Source organism: Chrysochloris asiatica, unplaced genomic scaffold (genome assembly GCF_000296735.1).
Source record: "Chrysochloris asiatica unplaced genomic scaffold, ChrAsi1.0 scaffold00128, whole genome shotgun sequence".
Lineage (NCBI taxonomy): Eukaryota > Metazoa > Chordata > Mammalia > Afrosoricida > Chrysochloridae > Chrysochloris > Chrysochloris asiatica.
In genome coordinates this window covers 1,235,043-1,258,528 of record NW_006408646.1, presented here as the reverse complement: position 1 = coordinate 1,258,528, position 23,486 = coordinate 1,235,043, and the positions used below count along the sequence as shown (strand labels likewise).

Here is a 23,486-nt window from a genome sequence, read left to right as displayed (position 1 = left end):
TGTGCCATGGGGCCTTGGGGCCAGGTGGGGTCTCTGTTGGCCTTGGCAGGGCCTCTGGGTAGGGTTGGGATGGTGCCAACATAAGAGGATAACCTGTAGCAGGTGAACTGCTAACGGGGCACCCTATGGAACAGGAAAAAAGTCATATGTCTGATTCCAAATGTATCTCCTGACTCCATCAGTACTTCACAAGTTTCATGAAGAAAGAACCTTTGGTTATTGTATTCTCAACTTTATTTCCAGAGCTTGTAACAGTGGTTGAAACATAGTGCTGTTGGGACACAATAAGTATTTGTTGAATTAAATAAATGTTGATTGGGTTCTAGATGCAGATCTGCCATCAAATGTCTTTTCACATATCTTCTAAAAGCCCTCATGGTATGAAACAAAAAGGGAACAATTGGAAAAGCTTGATCCACCTAGAAAGGAGCCCTGGTGGTGCAGTGGGTTAAGCCCACCAGAAGATTGGCACCTCAAACCCACTAGCTGCTCCGAGGAAGGAAGATGATATATTCTGCTTCCATAGATTGACCGCCTCAGGAACCCTAGGGAGCATTTCTGTTCTGTCCTATAGGGTCGCTGTGAGTTAGCATTGAATTGACAACAGTGTTTTTTCTTTTGACTTGCCCCATCCATGTTATTGACACCCAACACTGTTACCTTGGAGATAACACTGTTCACCGGAAGTCCAGGGCATGGGCTCAGGGTCCAGTACTTCTTTCTGAGTCCACAGAACACTGGTGACCCTGTTTCCTATGGACTGGCTACATGATTCCTCAAAAGGACACTGAATGGGAGCACTGGGCCAGCTCTCACTAGGAGAAGCAACTGAACAGACTTGAGGGGAATCAAAAGAGGGGGAAAGACAAAAAGAAAACGAACTGGTGACAGATCAGAGAGGCACAGTGGGACCATCTTAAAATTTCTCAGGCAGTTGTGAAAGCAGGAATCCATTTGGTGGAGAGCCATCCAGCAAGATGGCATACTGGGCAGACACACTGCATGGACTGTCTACAACAAAAATTTGAAAGGCAGCATGAACGAAAGATGAGGTTTTCTGCTCCCACAAAGATTTAAAAGCCATGGCCCCAAGTGAGCTTCAACCCAGTTTGGTGATGGGCTGGAGGGCGGACATATGCCAGTGTAGGCGGCAGGGCAGACAGTGTGCAGTGTGAGGGAGGTGGTGGAGGGAGAATGGGGTAGTGGGAACCACAGGAGGAATGTGGTAGTTGGGTGGGTGGAGGTGGATGCTGTTGCCTGTTGTTACATGGAGGGGACTGTGAACGTGTGGTGGTACTGATGGTCTGCTCTGTGGGCCTTTGCTCAATTCACAATAGAAGGCTGAAGGAAGAAAAAAAAAGTTTTAAAAAAGATTTTCTAGATAAATGAAATAATCTGAAAGTTATACATGGGGAGAGGCTGGGAGGGAAAATTATCCATGGGCTAGAGAGTAAGATACATGTTAACATGGGTGACAGGGCAGGCAATATACAATAAGAGGGAGGTTAGCAGAGGAAAGATGAAGGTAGCTGGAGACACAGGAAAGAATACAATAGTTAAGTGAATAGCTGTAAATGCTATTAACTGTTGATACATGGAAGGCATTACAACCACATAATGATGCAAAGTACATGATTTGTTGAATGTAAAACTGATGATCTGCTCTGGAAACCTTCACTCAAGTCACAATAGAAAGTTAAAAAAAATAAAAAAGGACACTGGATGGTTTATACTAATCCAGACCCGTTTTACAGATGAGTAAGGTGAGAAGTTGACTGCCCAAAGGCAGGCTGGGATGTGAGTGGCAGAGCCCATGAGTCACACCCTTTTGATAGCCCAGATGGAAGAAGCTGTGGATGCACAGGCTTGGGTGGTGCTGGCCACACAGGCTCTGGACTAGGCAGCCTGTTGACGTGAGACTTGTGTCTACTTGGGAGTATTTGGAACGGGCTTGGCGGGAAGATCAAGTTGAGTAACTTCTGCTTCAAGCTATGTTGGATTGGGACAGTTGAGAAACAGGGGACAGTTGTCCCTTGCTAGAACATTGTTATTATTCGTTTCTGTCAAGTTGACTCTGAGTCATAGAGACCCCATGTGCAACAGAAAATGTTGTCTGGTCCTGCACCATTCTCGTGACAGTTGTCATGTTTGAGCCCATTGCTGCAGCCACTGTGTTAATTCATCTCATCGGGGATCTTCCTCTGACCCTCCACTTTACTAAGCATGACATCCTTCTTCAGGGACTGGTGCTTTCTGTTACATGTTACATGTCCAACGTAAGCGAAACAACTGACTTTCCATGAGCACCTTGAAGATGTGAGTTTCCTGCTGAACACTGAGGAAACTTTTCCTGTCATCACTGGAGTTCAACCTCTTTGGATAAACCACTTGCCCATCCTTGAAGAATAATGGCAGGTTTCCACCTTTACAGAAATGTACATCCTATACTAAATGTCCCATCAATTTTTAGCACGAGTCTCACAAGATAATGTCATCTGTTTTGTTTTGTTTTGCTTTGATACTATTTCTCTCTCAGTGACAGTGTATTCATTTTCAGACTTATTGTCGATCTGTCCAGTTGGGATGTTTACTTCAGAAGAGGAGGGAGACTGCATGCTTACCATTGAGTCTTTGAAGCTGAGAACTGGGCTGGGCCTATAGGGAACATGACTTTATCCTCCTGACACAGGAAGAGCTCATGCAAACTCCCAGCTTACTGATTCCAAAAATGTCCCTGAAACCCCACTGCCAGGAAGGTGGTAGTCCTTGTATGAATTCCCGAATTGCTCCTGTTTGGCAACCACACTTGAAACCTGGGACACACTTATCTGATCACTACATAAATGCTGTTGTTAGGTGTCCTGGAGTTGCTGCTGACTCCCAGTGATCTCACAGGCAACAGAACAAAACATTGCCCAATCCAGACGCATCCTCACAATCTTTGTTATGTTTCAGGCCCTTGTTGAAGTCACTGTGTCAATCCATCACATTCAGGGCCTTCCTCTTTTTTGTTGTTGTTGTTAGGTGTGGTCAAGTCAGTTCTGACCCATAGTGACCCTGTACAGGGTTTCCGAGGCTGTACATCTTTACGGGAGTAGAAAGCCTCATCTTTCTCCCGCGGAGCGGCTGGTAGTTTCAAACTGCTGACCTTAAGGTCCGCAGCCCGATTCGTAACCAGTACGCTACCAGAGCTCCTTCCTCTTTTTTACTTACCTTTAATTTGCCAAGCATGATGGCTTTCTCCAGGAACTGGTCCCTTATAATAACAAAGTATGAGAGATAAAGTCTCTCCTGTCTCACTTATAAGGAACATTCTGGTTGTACTTTTTCCAAGACAAATTTATGCATTGAATGTGCCATGGGAAGTCCAGGATCCACTCAACATTTTTTGCCAACACCATAACTCAAAGGCACCAATTCTTCTCCAGTCTTCCTTACTCACTGTCTAGCTTTTGCATGTCTATCTAAGGCATACCTTAGTCTTCAAAGTGATCTATTTGCTTTTTAATACTTTCAACAGATCTTTTGCCACAGATTTTCCCAGTACAATTCAAGAATGCTCTTTTTGTTATTCTTGTGCTGTTGAGTTGATTCTGAGTCATAGTGACCCTGTATAGGGTTTCTGGGGAACAGCTGGCAGGTTTGAACTGCCAACCTTGCGGTTAGTAGTCCAGTGTTAATCCTATAGTGACATAGCAGGAGTCCTAAATTAAATCACCACCTTGCATTTGCAATGCGTGCTAACATCCTTCCATGCTTAAATCTCATTACATTCCAATTTTATTCCCAGTGATGCGAGTTAGGAAACTGAGGCTCAGTGATGTGTAATGCCTCACTCAATGCCCAGGTTTCAAGACTCCATGATATTCACTGTAGGAGTCCATGGGAGATCCTGGTGCATGTCCTCTTGTCTCTTCCTATCACCATCCACCCCCAAGTTTAGGCAAGTCTTTGGACACCCTTCCAAAGGTCCACCATCGAGCTGGGTCCTCTCCTTTGGAACTGGTCCTCAAGAGGTTCTGTTTGTATATGCCCCAAGTGGGAGAATGTCCCTACATTAGAGAGGACAGAGGTCACCGTTCCACTGATGAATGCACTCATCACTGCAGGAAGATAACTTGTCATTATGGGAGGACCTCTCTTCTCCCTGTCTCTCTACAATCCTACTTGTACCCACAGCCTCTGGCAGGGATGGTTGGAGCCAAGACCCTCAGGAACTGCTTTCTGCAGTGAGTTCTTACCAGTACTGTGAACAGGGGTTTTGTGCAGTGAGGCACATCTCATGTAGGACATGAAGGTGGATGGTGGGAATTTAAACAAGAGGCAGCAGTGGTTACTCAAATGTGGGTGCCAATTTCCTCCTCTGTAAAATGAGAACAATATATGTATTTAGCTCTTATGCCTTTTTGTAAGGTTGCTGGGAAATGTACCATATAAAGTACTTAGCACTGTAGCTGGCACATAGTATGTGTTCAGGAAATGTTAGCTGAAAGTTTTATTATTATCAATACTACAGGATGTTTAAAGGAGCAGGTGTCTAAGTCATAGGGTTGGGAGATATGCTTACAAATAAGAGATTAGTGTATTTAAATGTGTGCAAGATAGGGTTGTGTTGTTGTTACTTTTAAGTGAGTTTGAGTTGGCTCCTAGCAACCCTATGCTCAATGAAACGATACACTGCCTGGCCCTGTGCCATACTCATACTTGTTCCTACGCTTGAGCCCATTGCTGCTGTCACTGTGCCTATTCATCTCGTCTTCCTCTTTGTCACTGTTCCTCCACATTACCAAGCATACTGTCCCTGTCCAGTGACTGGTCACTCCTGGTAATGTGTTCAAAGTATGGCTGTATGTCTTGTAACAGGTTTGTTTGTTCTTCTGGCAGTCCATGGTACTTTCAATATTCTCCAACTCTGTAAGTTCAATGCGTCCATTCTTCTTCAGTCTTCCTTATTTGTTGTCCAACTTTCACATGCATATGAGGCTATTGAAAATACTGTGGCGTACCTTAGTCCTCAAACTGATATATTTGCTCTTGCACACTTTGAAGAGGTCTTATACAGCAGATTTGCCTAATGCAATATGTCGTTTGATTTCTTAACTGCTGTTTCCATCATTGATGATTGTGAATGCAAGACAAATGAATTTGAATCTTTTCTCCATTTATCATGATGCTATTTATTAGTCTAGTTGTGAGGATTTGGATTTTCTTTACATTGAGGTACAATCCATACTCTGATCTTCATCAGTAAGTATTTTAAGACCTCTTGGGTTTCAGCCAGCAAGGTTGTATCATCTGCATATCGCAGGTTGTTAATGAGTCTTCCTATGATCCCGACACCACATTCTTCTTCTGGGGTTATTTGCTCAGCATACAGACTGAATTGGGCTGTGAGTTCGAGTCAGTACCTGAGGTACTGATGTGGGTATATATTTGTAGGGATGGATATATATCACCTGTATTAAGGATGTGTACGTACATTTATTTGTTTACGGGTCCATTCATTACATTTTCATGCATACCCTCTCTCCTATATGCTGTTGTGAGTTGCCATCGGGTTGGTTCCAACTCATGATTATTCCATGTGTGTGGAATAGAATGCTCTATAGGGCTTTCAGGGCTGGGACCTTTCAGAAGCAGACTGCTAGGCGTGACTTCTGAAGCACCTCTGGGTGGGTTTGAACTGCTAACCTTTCCGTTAGTCGTCCAGCACTTAACTGTGCCATGTGGAGATTCCACACCTATACATATGAGCCCTGGTGGCACTGTGGTCTAGACATCTGGCTGTTCACAGAAAGGCTGATGTTTCAAACTCACCAGCTGCTCTGTTGGAGAAATATGAAACTGTTTCTATGTGACTGACAATCTCAGAAATTCTGGGGAACAGTTCTACTCTGCTGTATAGGGTCAGTATGAGTCAGAATCGATTGATGTCAACTGATATGTACACATATAAGTAGCAAGTAGACATATAATGACTGATGTAAGTACAAGGATAAGGGACAGGAACATTGATTTCAGTTTGATATATAAGAAAAGGCTTCCTGGAGGGGGTGGCACTGGAGCCGAGTTTGACCAGTGAAGACTAGAGGGAAGGCCAGACAGAGCATACAGTCAGACAGAAAGAGTACAATCAGGGAACACTTGAGACCATGGAAATTTAGTGTAGCTCCTCCCCCATCCCAATGGCGCACACACACTGTACCATCCTCCCCAGGAAACCAGGCCCCACAACAGAGAGAAGGCACAGAGATCAAGGAGCCAACACTTTATTTGGTACAGACCAGGCATGCCAGGAGCCCCGTGCCCCATGGGATATCCCCCACAAGGAGCCCGTCTCCCTTTTGAAGCTGTCGTGCTGGCTGGTCTGCAGCGAGGGCACCTGGCGAGGCCTGGCTGGTCTCTCTCTCCAGATCCCTGGGGACGGGTGCAATCTTCAAGGACTGCTGCAGCTAAGGAGGCTGGAAGCAAGTGTAGATCAGAGCTGGTGAATGGGCCTCAGCCAGGGGGTGTTCATGGGGGCAGTGAACAGGGCTAGGAGTTTAGAGATGCGTGAATGTGCATAAAATTCATATATGTATCTATATATCTATATCTGTATATAGATATATATATATGCCATCAACTTCATTCTGACTCATAACCTCACAGTATAGAGTTTCTGAGGAGCAACGAGTGAGTTTGAACCGCTGATCTTGTGGTTCAAACTGACCTTGCAGTCCTGCACTTATCCTACCTACAGTGCCACACCAGAATCAAACTGTGCCCTAAGGTTTCTGAGGCTGTCCACCTTTACATCTTTCTCCCTCAGAGTGACCGGTGGGTTCAGATCACTGACCTTTCAATTAGCAGCAACAATGCTTAACCCACTGTACCACCAGGGCTCCTTTGCTCCCGAATTAAAAGAAAATAAAAAATACTGTCACTGAGTCAATTCTAACTCATGACAGCCCTATATAAGTTCTCCTAGACTATCAATCCTTGGAAACCCTATACAGGGTCACTACAAGTCGGAACTGACTTGATGGCCCTTAACAACAACAACAACAGCCCAGGATCACTATGAGTCAGAATCAACTCGATGGCAGTTGTAGTTTAGTGGTAGGATTCTCTGAATCCATGCAGGAGATCTGAATTGGATTCCCAGCAGAAGACCCGATAAGCGAGGTAAGCACAGGCTTGCTTATGCTCACTTACTAGGTTATAGTGAACAGTTTTGCACTATACATGAGGAAATAAGCACAAGGAAGCCCATGCTTACTGGGTTATCTGCTCCAGCCTCCACCCATCTGTTATGCATGTTGCTATGAGGCTGAACATTGGGTTACACAAACAACTAGCCGAAAGGTTGGCGATCTGCTTCTGAAAGGTCATAGGCTTGAAACTCCATGAAGCAGTTCTACTCTGTATACATGGCCCCCCTTGAGTGGGAATCACCTCAATGGCAGCTTGTAGCAACAACAGTATGATACTGAGGTTGCAGTGGCGCTTCCAGACAAAAGCTGAGTAGGAAGAAAGGCCTGGTGATCTGATTCTGTAAACCAGTCAACAAAAAACCCCAGGGATTTCAACAGTCTGATCTGTAGCAGATTATGGGGATGTGTTCTGTCGTACACAGGTACAGACTTGGGGGCCTACTTGATGGCATCCAACAACCTAAGTACACAAACTCCACTGAGAGGAATGAAGGAACCTAAGTAGCACAAAGGATACAGATAGAAGAAAACTTGGAACCCCAAATCCCCCAAAGTATTGCGTTTACTATGTGCCAGGCTCTATGCTAGGAATATCATCCATTCCATTTAAACTCACAATGCTGCTTTTTGTCGTTGTTAAGTGTTGTCGAATAGATGCTAACCCATAGCAACCTTATATAGGGTTTCCAAGGAGCAGCTGGCGAACGTGAACCACTGACCTTGTAGTTCAAACGACTTTGCAGTCTGATGCATTAGCCCACAGTGCTACACCAGGACCCCACAATGCTGCTTTAGATCGAAACAAAAAGCATTGCTACTGCTGAGTCACTTCTGACCCACAGTGACCTCATATATTACATGGTAGAGCTGAGCTCTGAAGGTCTGTATCAGGGAAGGCTCCTTGGAGGAGGCGGCATAGAGCTGAGCCTGGCCAGGTAACAACTACGGGAGAAGGCCTTTGAATGTTGTCATATACTTTTGTTGGTAAGTGCCGTTGAGTAGGTTCCATCCCATGGTGACCCTGTATATGGTTTCTGAGGAGCTGCTAGTGAGTTGAACTGCTGACCTTGTGGTTCAACTGACCTTTCAGCCCAGCACATTAACCCACAGTGCCATACTAGGACTCCTGTCATATACTAGTCCACAAACTATTTGAAGCCTCCCCCACTGTTGTGTAATGTCGCCAAGTTGGTTCTGACCCATAGCAACCTGGTATAAGGATTCCAAGGAGCATCTGGTAAGCTTGAACCAGGGAACTTGAGGTTCTGAAGCCCCTTTGTATATATAGAAAAAGCTCTAGGCATCTGAAACTACAAGAGATTTGGTGAGGTTCTATCCTTCAGCTCCATCCTTTAGAACCCTGTACTTGGTACGGAAGCAGATTGCCAGACCTTTCTTCCTCAGCACTGACAAGTGTGTTCAAATCAACCTTTTGATTAGTAGTGGAGCACAAACTATTTGTGCCACCCAGCGACCCTTTGGGAAGGTGAGACTGTGATCTCAGATTCCAGCTGAGGGCATGGATGCCCCAGCAGCATCACCATTGTTGGCCCAAGGTCTGTGGCTGGGTACATATTAAAAATGAACTTTGAGGTTGGGCCAATTTAGTTCCAGGACCCACAGCCATGTGTGCTTGGGGAGTGGAGCTGTATTGTTTAGTTCAAGACTCTAGAAGAAAAATCAGGGTGGAGGATGATTAGGCAGGTGCCCTGTTTTTAGGGTAATCATCCTTTAAGAATAATCATGCTGGGGGCAGGGTGAGGAGGAAAGAAAGTTTGAGTTTCTTTAAAAAAAAGAAAAAAGGGAGAGACAAGATGTTCTGTGAAGGCTTCTGCTATGGACTATTCCCCCCGCCCCCATGGACGTGTGCCCTTTATTTGGCCTTTGAAACTGCTTTCTGTGTCCCCAAGAGCATAATAATGTAAATGAGTATCAGATCTTCACTCAGTAATTGAGAACACAGACAAGAGCCATGTTAAGTCAAATTAATTTGCCGGGATACAGTTCAAGCCTGTCTCCACGGAAGGGGGAATGGCTTTTTGATGGGCTGAGGGGAATGTGTTGGAGGAGCAGGTCTAGAAAGTGGAGGACCCAGGGCTGGTTGTGGTTTGTGGGGGCTTCCTGAAGGTAGGCTAGGGGCGTGGCAAGGGGCATACAGCTTGAGCCTCTAGGAGCTCTAAGATGGGAAACTCAAGGTTTTCTGAAAACTAGAGCTATTGGATTTCTTGCTTGCATTGTGTCTTAAGTTGAAGTGTGGTTCCACTCCTTTATGACTCATCAGTCTTCAAACCAAACATCTGTGATGTCACGTCGATTATGACTCATAGTGACCTCATAGGTTATATAGACTATATAGACTAGTACTTTTCTCTTTGGGTCTTTTGGCTATCAACTTTACAAAAGCAGATCAGTCAACCTTTCTTCCTGAGTCTGGGTTAGAACCACCAACCTTCAGGTTAGTAACCAAGCAAATAAGTACCGGAAAGCAAACCAACCCATTGCTGTTGAGTCCACTCCAACTCATGGCAATCCTGTTGGACAGAGTAGAATGTCCCCCATAGGATTTCTGAGGCTGTTGGTCTTTATGGAAGCCGGCTGCCTCATCTTTCTTCTGCAGAGTGGCTGGTGGGTTTGAACCACCAACCTTGTGGTTAGTAACCCAAGGACCCTACAAAGGTTCTCAGGGAAAGAGCATGGAGCTGGAAGTCATATGGCAGGGTTGGAAGCAGACTCACTGGTGTCCTTTGTCAAGGCCACTTGGGGATTTGTCTCTCTCATTTGGACAACGATGGGGCTCCAGGTCCATGAGTCCCAATGCTCCTTTAGATTTACGATTCTAGGGTCTACCTCCATTTGGAGGTTAAAGACCCAGCTCTACCTACATGTCTCTGGGTTCACTCATATAGGTACCTGGGACATGTACAGAGGAGAGATGTTGTAGGTAAACATGGGATTCTGGAGTTCTGAATCCCACTTTGACCTGGATGGTTTGGGAACAAGTGACTTAACCTTTCTGAGATTCAGCTTATCAACCTGAAAAAATGAACAAACAAAACCCAAACATTGAAACCCATTACCATTGAATCCATTCCAGCTCACAGTGATATTATAGGACAAAGAAGAGCTGCCCCACAGGGTTTGGAGGCTGTAAGTCCTTATGGAAACAGCCTCCTCTTTCTCCTGCGGAGGGGCTGGTGGGTCCACACTGGTACTTAACCACCCGCACTAATAATAACCATCTCGTGGGGTTATTTTCATTAGAAAATGACTGTCTGGTAGATGCACTCAATGAACATCAGTCATTATTGGAAATTACTTTCTTTCTTAACTTTTCTCCCAGAAGTTCAGGGCTGGGCACGGGAGTAGGACATAGGCTTGAAAGAAGGATTACTTCCATGACATACCCCTCCCCATCTTCTAGGCCTCAGTTTCTCTGAGCAGAACTCCACGATCCTCAAAGGATCCACATGGACCACCTTTTGTGGGCCCATTAACACACCATAGCTTTCTGATCTAAGTTGTTGTTAGATGGTATCAAATCAATATTGGACTCCTATCCCTGGTGCTCTGGTAGCGTAGTGGTTACGAATCGGGCTGCGAACCTTAAGGTCAGAGGTTCGAAACTACCAGCTGCTCCGCGGGAGAAAGATGAGGCTTTCTACTCCCGTAAAGATTTACACCCTCGGAAACCCTGTACAGGGTCGCTATGGGTCGGACCCGACTCGATGGCACTTAACAACAACAACAACAACATCCCTGGTGCAGCGCTATAGGATAAGCATTGGACTGCTAACCACAAGGTTGGCAATTCAAACCCACCAGTTGCTCCTCGGAAACCCTATACAGGGTCACTATGAGTTGGATGCAACTCGACGGCACTTAACACCCACCACCACAACAACAGTGACCCCACTTGGCAGAGCAGAATTGCCCTGTATGGCCTTCTGAGTTGTCATCTTTATGGGAGCAGCTCTCTGGGTCGTTCATCCTTGGAATCACTGGATGAGTTTGAACTGCCAGCCTTCCGGTTCGCAGCCCAGGACTCCCCCATTGTGCCACCAGGTGATTTGTGGACATGATGAGAATGAAACGCTAGCACTGTGTCTCCCGCACCTGGACAGAACATGTGAGAAGGGAGAGGGAACATTAAAAGTCTGGCATGCTCTTAAGAGTGCTCCACGAGTCCTTCCTGCACTCGGATGGGTCTGCATTTTAAAGGGTGAACCTTTAAGGGTGATACCCAACGGAAGTATCTGGCAAGCTCTGCATCTAGCACGAAGATGGTTAAATTCGTTATGGGATTAGATTTAGAAGGCTTTCTGCAACCAGCCAGGGTGGAAGGTACTAGGAAGAAGGGTCCTGGCCTGTGAGGTTTACCTTGACTGGGTCCTACTTCTGGAGGTACTTCTTCATGATGCTTTCAACATCATCCTCTTTTGTCCTGGGTACAGTCTCTCTGTTCTCCAGTGACGTCTGCTCCCCACCATCGCCCTCTAGTCTCAGCATCCTTGGCCGGCTCTTGATGCTGTCGGCACTTTTGAAGGACAGGATGGAGCCAGAGGACGAGGATGAGTCTGAGAGGTGAGCGGGGTCTTCCCTGGGCTCGGGGGTCTTAGGCGAGGCTGCACAGATTCCTGAGAGAAAGGAACGGCCAGCTTCTTCCGTTTCACAGTGGATGCTGGAAAGCTGTGAGATGTCTTGCCCATCCTTGGCCACTCCAGATGAGGAAATGGGAGTCTCGGGCTTCCTAATGGCCGGGAGGAAGTCATCAAAATCCGTTTGGGTCTTGCGTTTGTAACTGAGGCTGGAGAGCTTCCAGCTGAATGGGTCACTAGCTTGAGGTTCTGCCATAAGGTGAGCAAACTGGAGGTTCTGGAAGACAAGTGGTTCTTTCCCCAGGTCTGGGCAGCTGGCATCCTCCAGAGAGGTATCCAGACACGGCCTCCGAGGGTACAACACAGGGGATGAGATGGCATCCCTAGATGTAGTCGAGGAGCTGTGGTCCCTCCCCAAGCTGGGCCTGGACTCTATCAGGGACTCACAGGAACTGAACCGGGTCTGCAGCTTCTCGGGCAGTGGTGTAGTGACCCCCACACCGTCGGATGAGACGCACTTCAGGCTGGTGGACCGCAGAAGACCTGTGGCACCCTCTGGGTCCAGGGGTGACCTTGTCCCCAGCCTCAGTGAGAGGTCACCCTCATCACTGCTGGCCCTGCCCCTCCGCAGCATGGATGCTCCTGTGGTCTGGTAGATGGGGAGGGTGGGCCAGTCCTCCAGACCCAGTGGGGACCCCTGCCCCCTGTGAGCTCTCCTCTTCCGGAGGCCTTCCACAAACTCGGAGAGGGCTGGCGAAGGGCGGGGCAGCTTTTCTCCTGACAGCGGGGGTGACTGCCTACTCTGTGAAGATAGGGAAGGGGACAGAGCTTCCAATTTCTCCACACTCTTCCTCTGAGTACCAAGACCTTCACCATCCCCAAAGTGGCCATACTTCTGCCCGTGGGAGGAAAGGGGAGACTGGCTCCCGGGGGTCTTGCAGCGGGTTCTACTCAGTGCTGATGTGAGTCTGGTCCTCTCAGCATCCCCAGCCTCCTCGTTAGTCCTGCACAAGAAGGAAAAAGCTGTCAGAAGATACTGTCTTATTCGTGCCATTTGTGTGGAGGCTATAGATCCACGAAGCTCAGGCACTAATAGTGTTTTTCTCTAGGAAACACTGTCCCTACCGCATTCTCAAATGAACCATGTGATATAATGTGCAAACTGGAGCCATAGCCAGGATTTCTTGTAGCTTTCTGAAATGCAATTTCTGTCTATAATTAAACCCAGCTAAATACATTTGAGTGGATTAAAACGGCAGCAACGAAGGATGCCTTAGATTTGTGAGGTATCATATCTGACGCAATAGGAGCTATTGTTCTGGAACCTACTTACTATGAAACAAGTCATTTGCTTCTCAAAGACTGGGGGTGGTGGGGAGGGCAGGGTTGTTATTTATTTAGAGTCCCATCAAGTGGGGGTTCTGGGAGGTGAGTTTATAACTTCTCTGAGACTCCCTGGCTGTTTTGTGAGGTATAGGATTAAAATGCCTGCCCCGCCCTACAAAAACGGTTAATATTTACATGGAATCAACTTGAAATCAAGATTCCCGATTCCCGAGGACACCTGGTGTTCTGGAACCACACCAAGGCTTGTCTCTTGGGCCCAGAGAGCTGGATCTAGCTAAGCCCAACATAACTCACCTCAGAAAAGCAGGAGCCTTGAAGTGGGAAGAAATCACAGATTATAAAACAAAAGGGTATTATTAAAAGGTGAGAGGCTAGAGTCCCTCAGCTTTCCCTTTGATACAGAAATGGATTTGTCCTCCCTGGAATAGACACCCCTGTTCCTGTCCTTCAGCAAAGTCATCATTTACAGAAAGCAAAAGGAGAAGCCAGGTGTCAGAGTGTCAGAGCTGAACACAGGCGGAAGCAATGCTCAGGCTGCCTTCCTTCGGCTCCCATGGCTGCCCTCAGGGCTGTCTTAACTGCAGTAATAGGAACCATGGTAGAATGCAGCCATCCACACATCAGTGTGGTTGGGCTTTGGGTTCAGGATTTAGAGGAAGGCTTCTTATTCACCTGTGTGCTATCATCATCCCCAACTACACTCAAAGGAGCCCTGTTGGCACCACGGTTACAAGATTGGCTGTTGACGAAAGGTCATTGGACTGTTGTAGTCACCTCCTACAAAATGACAGCCTCGGAAATCCTACAGGGCAGTGACACTCTGTCACGTGGAATTGCTAGGAGTCGAAACTGACTGGATAGCACCTAACAGCAACAGGACACTGTAAAGGAAGGACAAACTACTCTCCTCCATGACTAGATGGCCTAGTGACTCTGGGGAGGAAGCCAGGCTGAAAATGGCTGGAGGCAATACAGATAGGGTGGGGTCAGGGTGGTGTGGGGCGGGGCCTGGACATTCATTCAATTGGCCTGGAGGCCAATTTCAACTGTCCTCTTGTTCCAGGGTTGGTGGGGGTCTCCCCAGATCCAGGAACTACGAGGTGTCCCAGGGCTGGGTGTGACAGAGCGTGGGATGAATGACAGGGCACCAAGCTGGCTTTGCTCAAATGCCTGTCCTATGCAGGCTGCTAGGTGAGCAAGTAAACCATCTAGGTCATGGTTGGGGTATGATTAGGGTGCCGTGACATCAGTTATCCCATGGTTGAACTCTCCGTTCCCTCTCCAACCTTGAGTCTTCTTTCAAGGCCCCAGATGCCTTGGTTTCTCTCCTCAGACATGCCAAGTCTTCTTTCTCCCAAGCTCTGTGGTTGTTGTCCCCTCTATCTGAAGCTCTCTCCGCATGTCCTCCCACCTCAGTGCCCTGGAGTTGGTTCTGACTCATAGCAACCCTGTATAAGGTTTCCAAGGCTGAAAGCTATACATGAGCAGAAAGCCTCATCTTTCTCCCATGGAGTAGCTGGCGGGCTTGAACTGGTGTCCTTGTGGCTTGCAGTCAAGCACTTATCCTACAGAGCCACCATGTTCCTCTAGTGCCAGCCTCGTTGTTGTTAAGTGTTGTTGAGTTGGTTCCAATTCCTAGTGACCTTGTTCCTATCTCTTTGCAGGAGCAGAAAGCTTCATCTTTCTTAGAGAGGCTGGTGGGCTTGAATCACAGAACTTGTCTTTATCCTACAAAGCCATACCAGAAGTCCTGCCTCACAGGGAGGTTAAAACCACACCCAAAACTGTTTGCCACCGAGTCAATTCTACTTCATGGAGACTCCATGTATTCCAGAGCAAAATTGTGCTCCACAGGATATTCTTGGCTGTCTGCTTTATAAAAGCAGATCTCTAGGTTTTCTCCTGCTGAGCCACTGGGTGGGTTTGAATCACCAACCTCTAGGTTCAGAGGCAACTGCAAACTTCAGAAATCTATGTGAAGATTAATTTGCTGCTGTCCAATTGATTTCCACTCATGACACCCCCATGTGTGACAGAGTAGGACTGCCCACAGGGTTTTCTTGGCTATCATCTAATGAAAGCAGACAGCCAGGTCTTTCTTCCTTAGGTCTAGTGAGAGGGCTTGAAATGCTAAACTTTAGGTTAATAGTATCAAGTGCAAACCATTTGCGCCACCCAGGGGTCTTTAGAGAAAATGAAAACAAAAGCCCTTGTCGTGGTACTTAAATGGTACAGTTATGGTAAATCCTTAATAACCTAAAATTAGTGATTATCAACCATAGATGATTAACATTAAATAAACCCAACGCATGGAGTGGGATCCAACTCAACCAACCCTCTAGGCCAGAGGAGAAACGCACCTCAGGGTTTCCAAAACTGTCAATCCTTACAGGAGCAGACCGCTCCCATGAGGCAACTGGTCAGTTCAAATCACGGACCATGCGATTAGCAGCCCAATGCTTAATCCACTGTGCCACTAGGGTGCCTTAGCAATTAATTGTTGTTTGTTGCTAAGTGCTGTTGAGTCGATTCTGACTCATAGTAACCTTGTATAGGGTTTCTGAGGAATAGCTAAGTTAGTAGGCATGAACTCCCAACCTTGTGGTTAGCAGTCTAGTGTTTATCCTACAACACCATACCAGGAGTCCTAACAATGAATGTTGATGTTGTTGTTAAGAGCCATTGAGCCACTTCCAACTCTTAATGACCCTGTGTACGTTTTTTGAGGAGTGACAGGTGGGTTTGTACCACTGACCTTGTGGTTCACAGTTTAGAGCTTATCTTCCAGGAGTGCTAACAATGAATTGTTGTTGTTGTTAAGTGCCTTGGAGTCGGTTCCGACCCCTAGCGACCTTGTATAGGGTTTCTGAGGAGCAGCTGGTGAGTTTGAACCACCAACCGGGCAGTTCAAACAGCTTTGCTGTCTGACGCATTAATACACAGTGCCACACCAGGATTCCAGTCATCATTATCCCTACAAATACACTCTGAATCTCTGTCCTACCCATTTGCATCAATTAAATGCTCCATTGAAGTTCCAAGAAGGATGGCAGATGAATGAAGAGACAGCTGACCATGGTTCTTGTCATTGCCAAGAAGAGGGATTAGCCCAGAGATGCTCAAATAAAAGCCACACAATTTGCACAGCACATCTGCCTGCCTCCTCATTCCATGCCTGTCACCTCCCATCTCTGTCACTGGACAGACACAGGCCAGGGAAGGAGCTGAAAAGCTCCTACAGATGACCAGAAGGTGTGTTTGTTTTCGATCGCTGCCTTAATGCACGGCAAGACAGTATTCACACAGTTTTCTTTTTTCTTTTTTAATAAACAGCTTGGAGCCACCAGGGGCAGTGGGCAACTGCAGAGCTGACGAAAGTCATTTCCGTTCTGTCTGGGCCGGGGAAGGAGGTGGACATGATGGATGGGTCTTGGACGCTCACTCTCATCTATCACCTGCCACATGGGGTAGTGGCCTAGAGGGCACCTTTAGCTGAATTTCCCAGGGACTCTGTCATCCTGCTTAGCCTAGAGTCTACATTCTCTCCTGGCATCAGATGCAGAGACGAGGCTAGAGGAGAGTGAGGCACGGGGTGTTTCTGGAAGAGGAGGATGAGAAGGGAGGGTAGCAGAGGAAGTGGGGAGGCGGTGGTAAGGAGAAAAGAAGAAAAGGTAGGAAAATCATAGACCCTGGACATTTACTAGGAGTCCCAGTGGAACAGTAGGTGATGCATTGGGCTGCTAACTATAAGGTTAGCAGTTCAAACCCACCAGCTGCTCCGAGGGTAAAAGATGAGGCTGTCTGCTTCTGTAAAGCCAGACAGTCTCCAAAACCTTAGCAAGCAGTTCTGCTCTGTCCTATACAGCCACTATGAGTCAGAATCGACTCAATAGCGGTGGCAAGCTCTTACCTACTCTCATTTCTGAATCCCTGGAGTTCACATGAGGTCCTCAGTTTTTGAGTTTCCATAGTCTACTAACCTGGAGTGGCACTGTAGAATAATGCACTAAACCACAAAGTCAGTTTGAACCACAAGGTTGACAGTTCAAAGTCAACTTCCACTCCTTGGAAACCCTATTCAGGGCCACTATGAGTCAGAACCAACTCGACGGCACTTAACAACAACAATGGCAGCTTAACTAAAATGATCCCTGGTGGCACTGTAGGATAAGCACTGGACTGCTAACCACAAAATCGGCAATTCAAACCACCAGTCAGTCACTCGCTCCATGGGAGAATGATGAGGCTGTTGGCTCCTGCAGAAACTTAAAGTCTCTGAAACTAGATATGGGATTCAACTTGATAGCAATGGTCTTTTTTTGTTGTTTTAGTTTTTTACTAACCTAAAGTTTAGCAGTTCAAGCCCACTCAGAGGCACCATACAAGAAAGGACTATTATGCTGCTTCTTTGAAGATGACAGCCAAGAAAACCCTATGGAGCAGATCTGCTCTGTAATAAATACATGGGGTTACCCTGAATTAGAACCAAATCAATAGCAACAAATGTGTTTTTTGTGGATGTTCTTGGGGTTGTCACAATATCAGGTATATGGCAGCTGCTCAATAAAAACATGTTGAACTGAACCCAATAAATGAGAAAGAGAAAGTTGGTCAAATGAGGAGAGTCCTTTATTATCCACGATTCATAGCAGTCCTGTAGGACAGAGGAGAACTGCCTCATAGGATTTCCAAGACTGCATATCTTTACAGAAGCAGACTGCCTCATCTTTCTTCTGAGGCGTGAGTTTGAACCTCTGACCTTGCAGTTAGCAGCCCAACACCTAGCTCACGAGGGGAAGTGATGTAAGAGAGAAGAGGAGCAGGAGGACGAGGATAAGGAGAGCTAAGAAAGAAAAGGAAACGGAACACATAAGGAGGAAATTGATGTGAGAGTGGTTGGGGAGATGGGGGTGGAGGTGGAGGAGAAGGAAGAGGGGTCCACGTGGAGACCAAGGAGGACCACAAAGCTGTGCAGGTGGCATTCAGGGATCTACCCTCCTTGTCTTGGACCAAAAGGTGGAGCAGACTTTGGGTGTGGGATGAGGCAGCCATGGGGACCAACCTGGACTGCTGGAGCCCAACCCAGGCTAACACAAGCTCTCAGGGGCCACACCATGAAGGCCTCCAACTCTGCCAGCCCCAGAGGAATATAAGCCCCCTCCCAGAGCTCTGCTGCTCAGGACCACCACATGCAGCACCTCCCCTAAGTGTCCCACACCCACTATGTTGAGTATGTTCAGACTTTCAGAGACATTGCGTTTCTAAGCAATTCTTTATAATGAGCATAGTCTCATCTTTCTCCCTTAGAGTGACTGGTGGGTTCGATCCACCAACTGTGCAATTAGCAGCCAAATGTTTCACCCACTAGGCCACTACAGCTCCTTTTCTCTAAAGTATGAAGGCTGAAATGTTCCAGCACTGGTACCCAGATGAGTTAGTCTTGGCCTAAGGACCCCAAACCTGGGGGCTAGGAGGCAAGCTGATGGATTTGAAGAAGGGATATAAGTAGAGTTGATTCTTGGGGTATTTAGAGGTGAGGCATAGCCATCCCAGGTCTGCAGTTTTGGACAGACTGCTCTTTCCAATCCTGTACCAGAGTCTGACAATTCAGATACATCCTACCTGTCTTTATCCTGTGGCCAGAGGGAGACTCTTGTTTACAATTCTGCACAGAGACTCCTCCATCAGTACTGAGGAGGGAGGGATGGACGGAGGTAATCAAGACATTTGCCATACCTGCCTCCTTGAGCCCTGACCAGAGAGAGTGATGATGTATCAGATGATGTATGGCAGGATCTCAGAGGGACTGGGAGGTTGCTGTTGTGGTTAAGTGCCATCAAGTCAGTTGTGACTCAAAATCAGCTGGTGGGTTTGAACAGCTGACTTTGTGGTTAGCAATCCAGTACTTATCCTATGGCTCCACACCAGGATGCTAAGGAGAGATTCTAAAGCCACTTTAGGATCATCTGCTGCCTGCTGTTCAGTCTACCTGGAGAGAAATAGCCATTGGGTATACCTGCCATGATAAGGAGCCAGGGGGCATATCTTGAGTATTCAGCCTCAAGATGGTGGGGTTGGCCCCCTTCCTGAATGGAGGTGCTCATCAACGGTCACCCACCATTGGGGGACCAATGTCCTTCAATGACATTTCTGCTTCAACAACTACCCCTCACTGAGCATGTTCTGCTCACCGGCCTCTGTGTCGGATGCCAGGAAATAAAGGAGGAGAAGAAGCGGATGAATCTCCTGTCCTTGAAATAGACTCCATAGCTACGCTGTGAGGTGACAGTTATGGACTCTAAGGCACAGAGAGTGGGGTGATCCTCTTATGCACTCACAACCAGGAGGTGGTAGAGTTGAAATTCCAACCCCAGGTTGGCTCATCCCAAATCCAGGCTCCTTTTTCTGTAAATGTTCTCCAGAATCCCTGGTGGTTTCAAACTACCGAACTTGTGGTTAGTAGAACAATGCTTAACATACTCTTCCAGCAGGGCTCCATTTCCACAGGTTGTTGTTTAGTGCCATTGAGTCAGATCTGACTTAGAGTGAACCTGTACATGGTTTCTGAGGAGCAGCTGAGGGATTTGAACCACCAACTTTGCAGATTAAACTGACCATGTGGTCCAGGACTACATTACCACATTGCTATTGTTGTTAAGTGCCTTTGAATTGGCTCTGACTCATAGTGACTCTGCATAAGTTTTCCAAGGAGCAACTGGTGGGCTTGAACTGACAACCTTGTGGTTCAAACTAATCTTGTGGTCGAGTGCTTATCTCAGAGTGCACCACCACACGTGTGTGCTTAAAAATATGTGTCAAATTAATGATTGAATTTCCAGTGCCTAACTCAAAATATATATCCAATAAATGGTTATTAAGTGACTAGATGAACACAGGGTCACTATGAGTCGGTATCAACTTGACAACATTTAACAACAACAAAAGATGGACAAGAAAACATATGAAAATATTCAAGTACTGGTTGAGTCCATTTATGAAGGCTTGTAGGTAAACTGGGCTATAAAAAATTAGAAATACTGAAATTTCTACTCTTTCTAACCTGCAAGGCTCAAAAACGATGGGTTTCAGAAGCAGACACTACTAGGTTCAAATCTTGACTGTCCTTGTCCATGTGATGTTTTCTGAAGCTTACACTTGTTTCACTGTAAGGATGGAGATGAAGATGTTCTGTCCCATGGGACTCAGCTAGAATTAGAGACAATGTGTGTCATAGGCTCGTAGTTCCCATGAGTGTGGGCCAGTTGTATCTGTATCCGAGCCCCAGCAAAGTCATCCTGGTTTCAGAATATTGCTACTGATAAATTTAATAGACATTTTAAAGCTTGCCATATATTATCTCTTCTTTTCAAAATGCTACTACCTCACTGCCACTGAGTCAATTCTGACTCATAAGGATACTATAAGATAGAATAGAATTGCTCTGTAAGGTTTCCAAGACTGTCGATCTTTAATGGGAGCACACAACCTTATCTTTCTCCCACAGAGCAGCTGGTGGGTTTGAACTGCCAACATTGTGGGTAGCAGCCCAATGCTTAACCCATGGCACCAAGAATCCATAAAATGCTACTATTAATACCTAAATATGGATACAGGGGGGGTTCAAAGAGTGTGGGAAAATTCCATTCTATTTTCATTCCATTTTCCCAAAACTCTTTAGAGTCCCCTTATATGTTACAGATGCCTGATGCAGTACTAAATGATAAGCACCAAATTGGTAACCACAAGGTCAGTGGTTCAAACCCACCAACCATTCCTTGGAAATTCTATACAGAATTGCTATGAGTTGGAATCGACTCCAACGCACTTAATAACAACAACATATGTTTTTAAATCTTAACACTTATTTGACTGTTTTTCCTAATCACATCTTCCACTGGGAAAGACCCAGGCTGTGAGCAGATGTTCAAGAATAAACACTTGAGAAACTAAGGGGCCCCTGACTAAGGTCATGTTATTTTCAATCACCTCATATATAAGGAGCTCTGGTAGCGTAGTGGTTACGAATCGGGCTGCGAACCTTAAGGTCAGCAGTTCAAAACTACCAGCTGTTCTGTGGAAGAAAGATGAGACTTTCTGCTCCCGTGAAGATTTACAGCCTCGGAAACCCTGTACAGGGTCACTATGGGTCAGAATCAACGTGACAGCACTTACCAACAACATATGCATACAAAAGATAGACAATGAATAAGGAAGATTGAGAAATTGATGCCTTTGAATTATGGTGCTGGCAAAGAATATTCAAAGTACCATGGACTGTCAGAAGCACAAACAAATCTGTACTGGAAAAAGTACAGACAAAATGCTGCTTAGAAGCAAGCATGGCGAGACTTGGTCTCTGGTACTTTGGTCAAGTGATCAGGTGACTTGGTAAAGTAGAGGGTTAGTGAAAAAGAGAAAGACTCCTGAAAAGGTGGACTGACCATGGCTACAACAATAGGCTGAAACTTAGCAATAAATGTGAGGCCGGGACAGGACCAGGCAGTGTTTTGTTTTGTTGTATATAGAATCTCTATGAGTTGGAATACACTCAATGGCACCAAAAAACAACAACTCAAGAGCTAATGCAATGGTTAAACATTCATATGCTAACTGAAAGGTTAGCAGTTCAAACCCACCAGCATCTCTGCAGAAGAAAATATCTAGTGGCTGTTCCAGAAAGATGGCAGCCTAGGGAGCCCTATGGGACACTTCCATTCTGTCACATGGAGTTACTTTGAATCAGAATAAACTCAATGGCACACAACATGCATGAGCCTGTTTGAGTAACACAATAAAATAATGTTGAATGAAGATGGTTAATTCAGCCTCAAAATGAACAGTTTTTCCTGCATGGACCAGTCTCAAGAATACAGATCCATCATTTTATCTTGGATGTCTACCACAGTCATAAATACTCTTTAAATGATAGTCAAATTAATGAAAATGAACTTATTAGGTATTTTGTGGACCTAGGGATATCCTGGCTGCTGTCAGAATGACATTTATTTGTGCTTTACTGACTATGCAAAGGTTTTCAAGTGTGTGGATCATGATAAACTATGGGTAGTGTTGTGAAGAATGAGTATTCCAGAACACTTGATTGTGCTTGAGGAACCTGTATATAGAACAAGAGGTAGTTTTTCTAACAGAATAAAAGGATACTGAGTGGTATAAAATCAGGAAAGGTGTATACCAGGGTTGTACCCTTTAACCACACTTTTTCAATCTGTATGCTCAACAAATAATCCAAGAAGCTGGAGTAGATAAAAAATAATATGGCATCAGGACTGGAGGAAGAATCATAGCAACTTGTGATATGCAGATGATACAACCTTGTTTATTGAAAGCCAAGAGAACTCAAAATACTTACTGATGAAAATCAAAGACTACAGCCTTTGGTATGGATTGTACCTCAATGTAAAGAAAGTAAAAATCCTCACCACTGGGCCAATAAATAACATCACGATAAATGGAAAAAGATTGACATTTTCAAAGACTTTATTTTTCTTGGATCTACAATCAATAGTCATGGAAGCAGCAGTTCAGAAATCAAATGATGTACTGCATTAAGGCAAATCTGCTGCACAAGACCTCTTTAAATTGCTCAAAACTAAAGATATCAGTTTGAGGACTAAGGTGTGTCTTATGTATGTGTTTGAAAATTGGACAGTGAATAAGGAAGACAATAGAAGAATTAATGCATTTGAGTTATGGTTTTGGAGAAGAATATTAAAAGTATCATGGACTGCCAGAAGAACAACCAAACCCGTAATTGGAAGAAATACAACCAGAATGCTCCTTAAAAGCCAGGATGGACAGATTTCATCTCTCATACTTTGGACATGTTATCATGAGGGACCAGTCCCTGGAGAAGGATATCATGGTTGGTAAAGTGGAAGGTCAGCGTAAAAGAGGAAGACCTCCAATGAGGTGGATTGGCACGGTGGCAGCAGCAATGAGATTAAACATAACAACAATCATGATGAGGATGGCTCAGGACTTGGTAGTGGTTCGTTCTGTTGTGCCTAGGGTCATTTTGAGTCAGAACCAACAATAACAGGTATTTTGTATACAGGCAACCCCTGGGTTATGAATATCATTCCTAACTTTATCTTTAGGAATTTGTAGGTAAGTTGGGCTAAGTGCATACGGTTCTTATTTAGACTTACTTTAGTGCAAGAAAAGGCTGAAGATATCAATAATTTAAAAGTTGCACTTGCCACACATGAAGGTGCATGTGATGAAGAATTTGCTGTTAGTAGGGGTTGGTTTATCTCAATGTAATTAGAAGGGGTTGGTACATCTCAATGTCAAGAAAACAAAAATCCTCACCACTGGATCAATGAAC

General features: G+C 45.6%; 1 protein-coding gene across 1 annotated transcript in view; it reads right to left on the bottom strand.

The window, feature by feature from the left end:
* Positions 1-11,585: 11,585 nt before the first annotated feature.
* MYO18B (myosin XVIIIB) overlaps positions 11,586-23,486 on the bottom strand; it is a 377,810-nt gene continuing 365,909 nt past the window's right edge. Inside the window, exon 42 of the mRNA XM_006869188.1 lies at positions 11,586-12,795. Within this exon, the coding sequence (XP_006869250.1) occupies positions 11,586-12,795 (1,210 nt within the window). The remainder of the gene's footprint in view (positions 12,796-23,486) is intronic.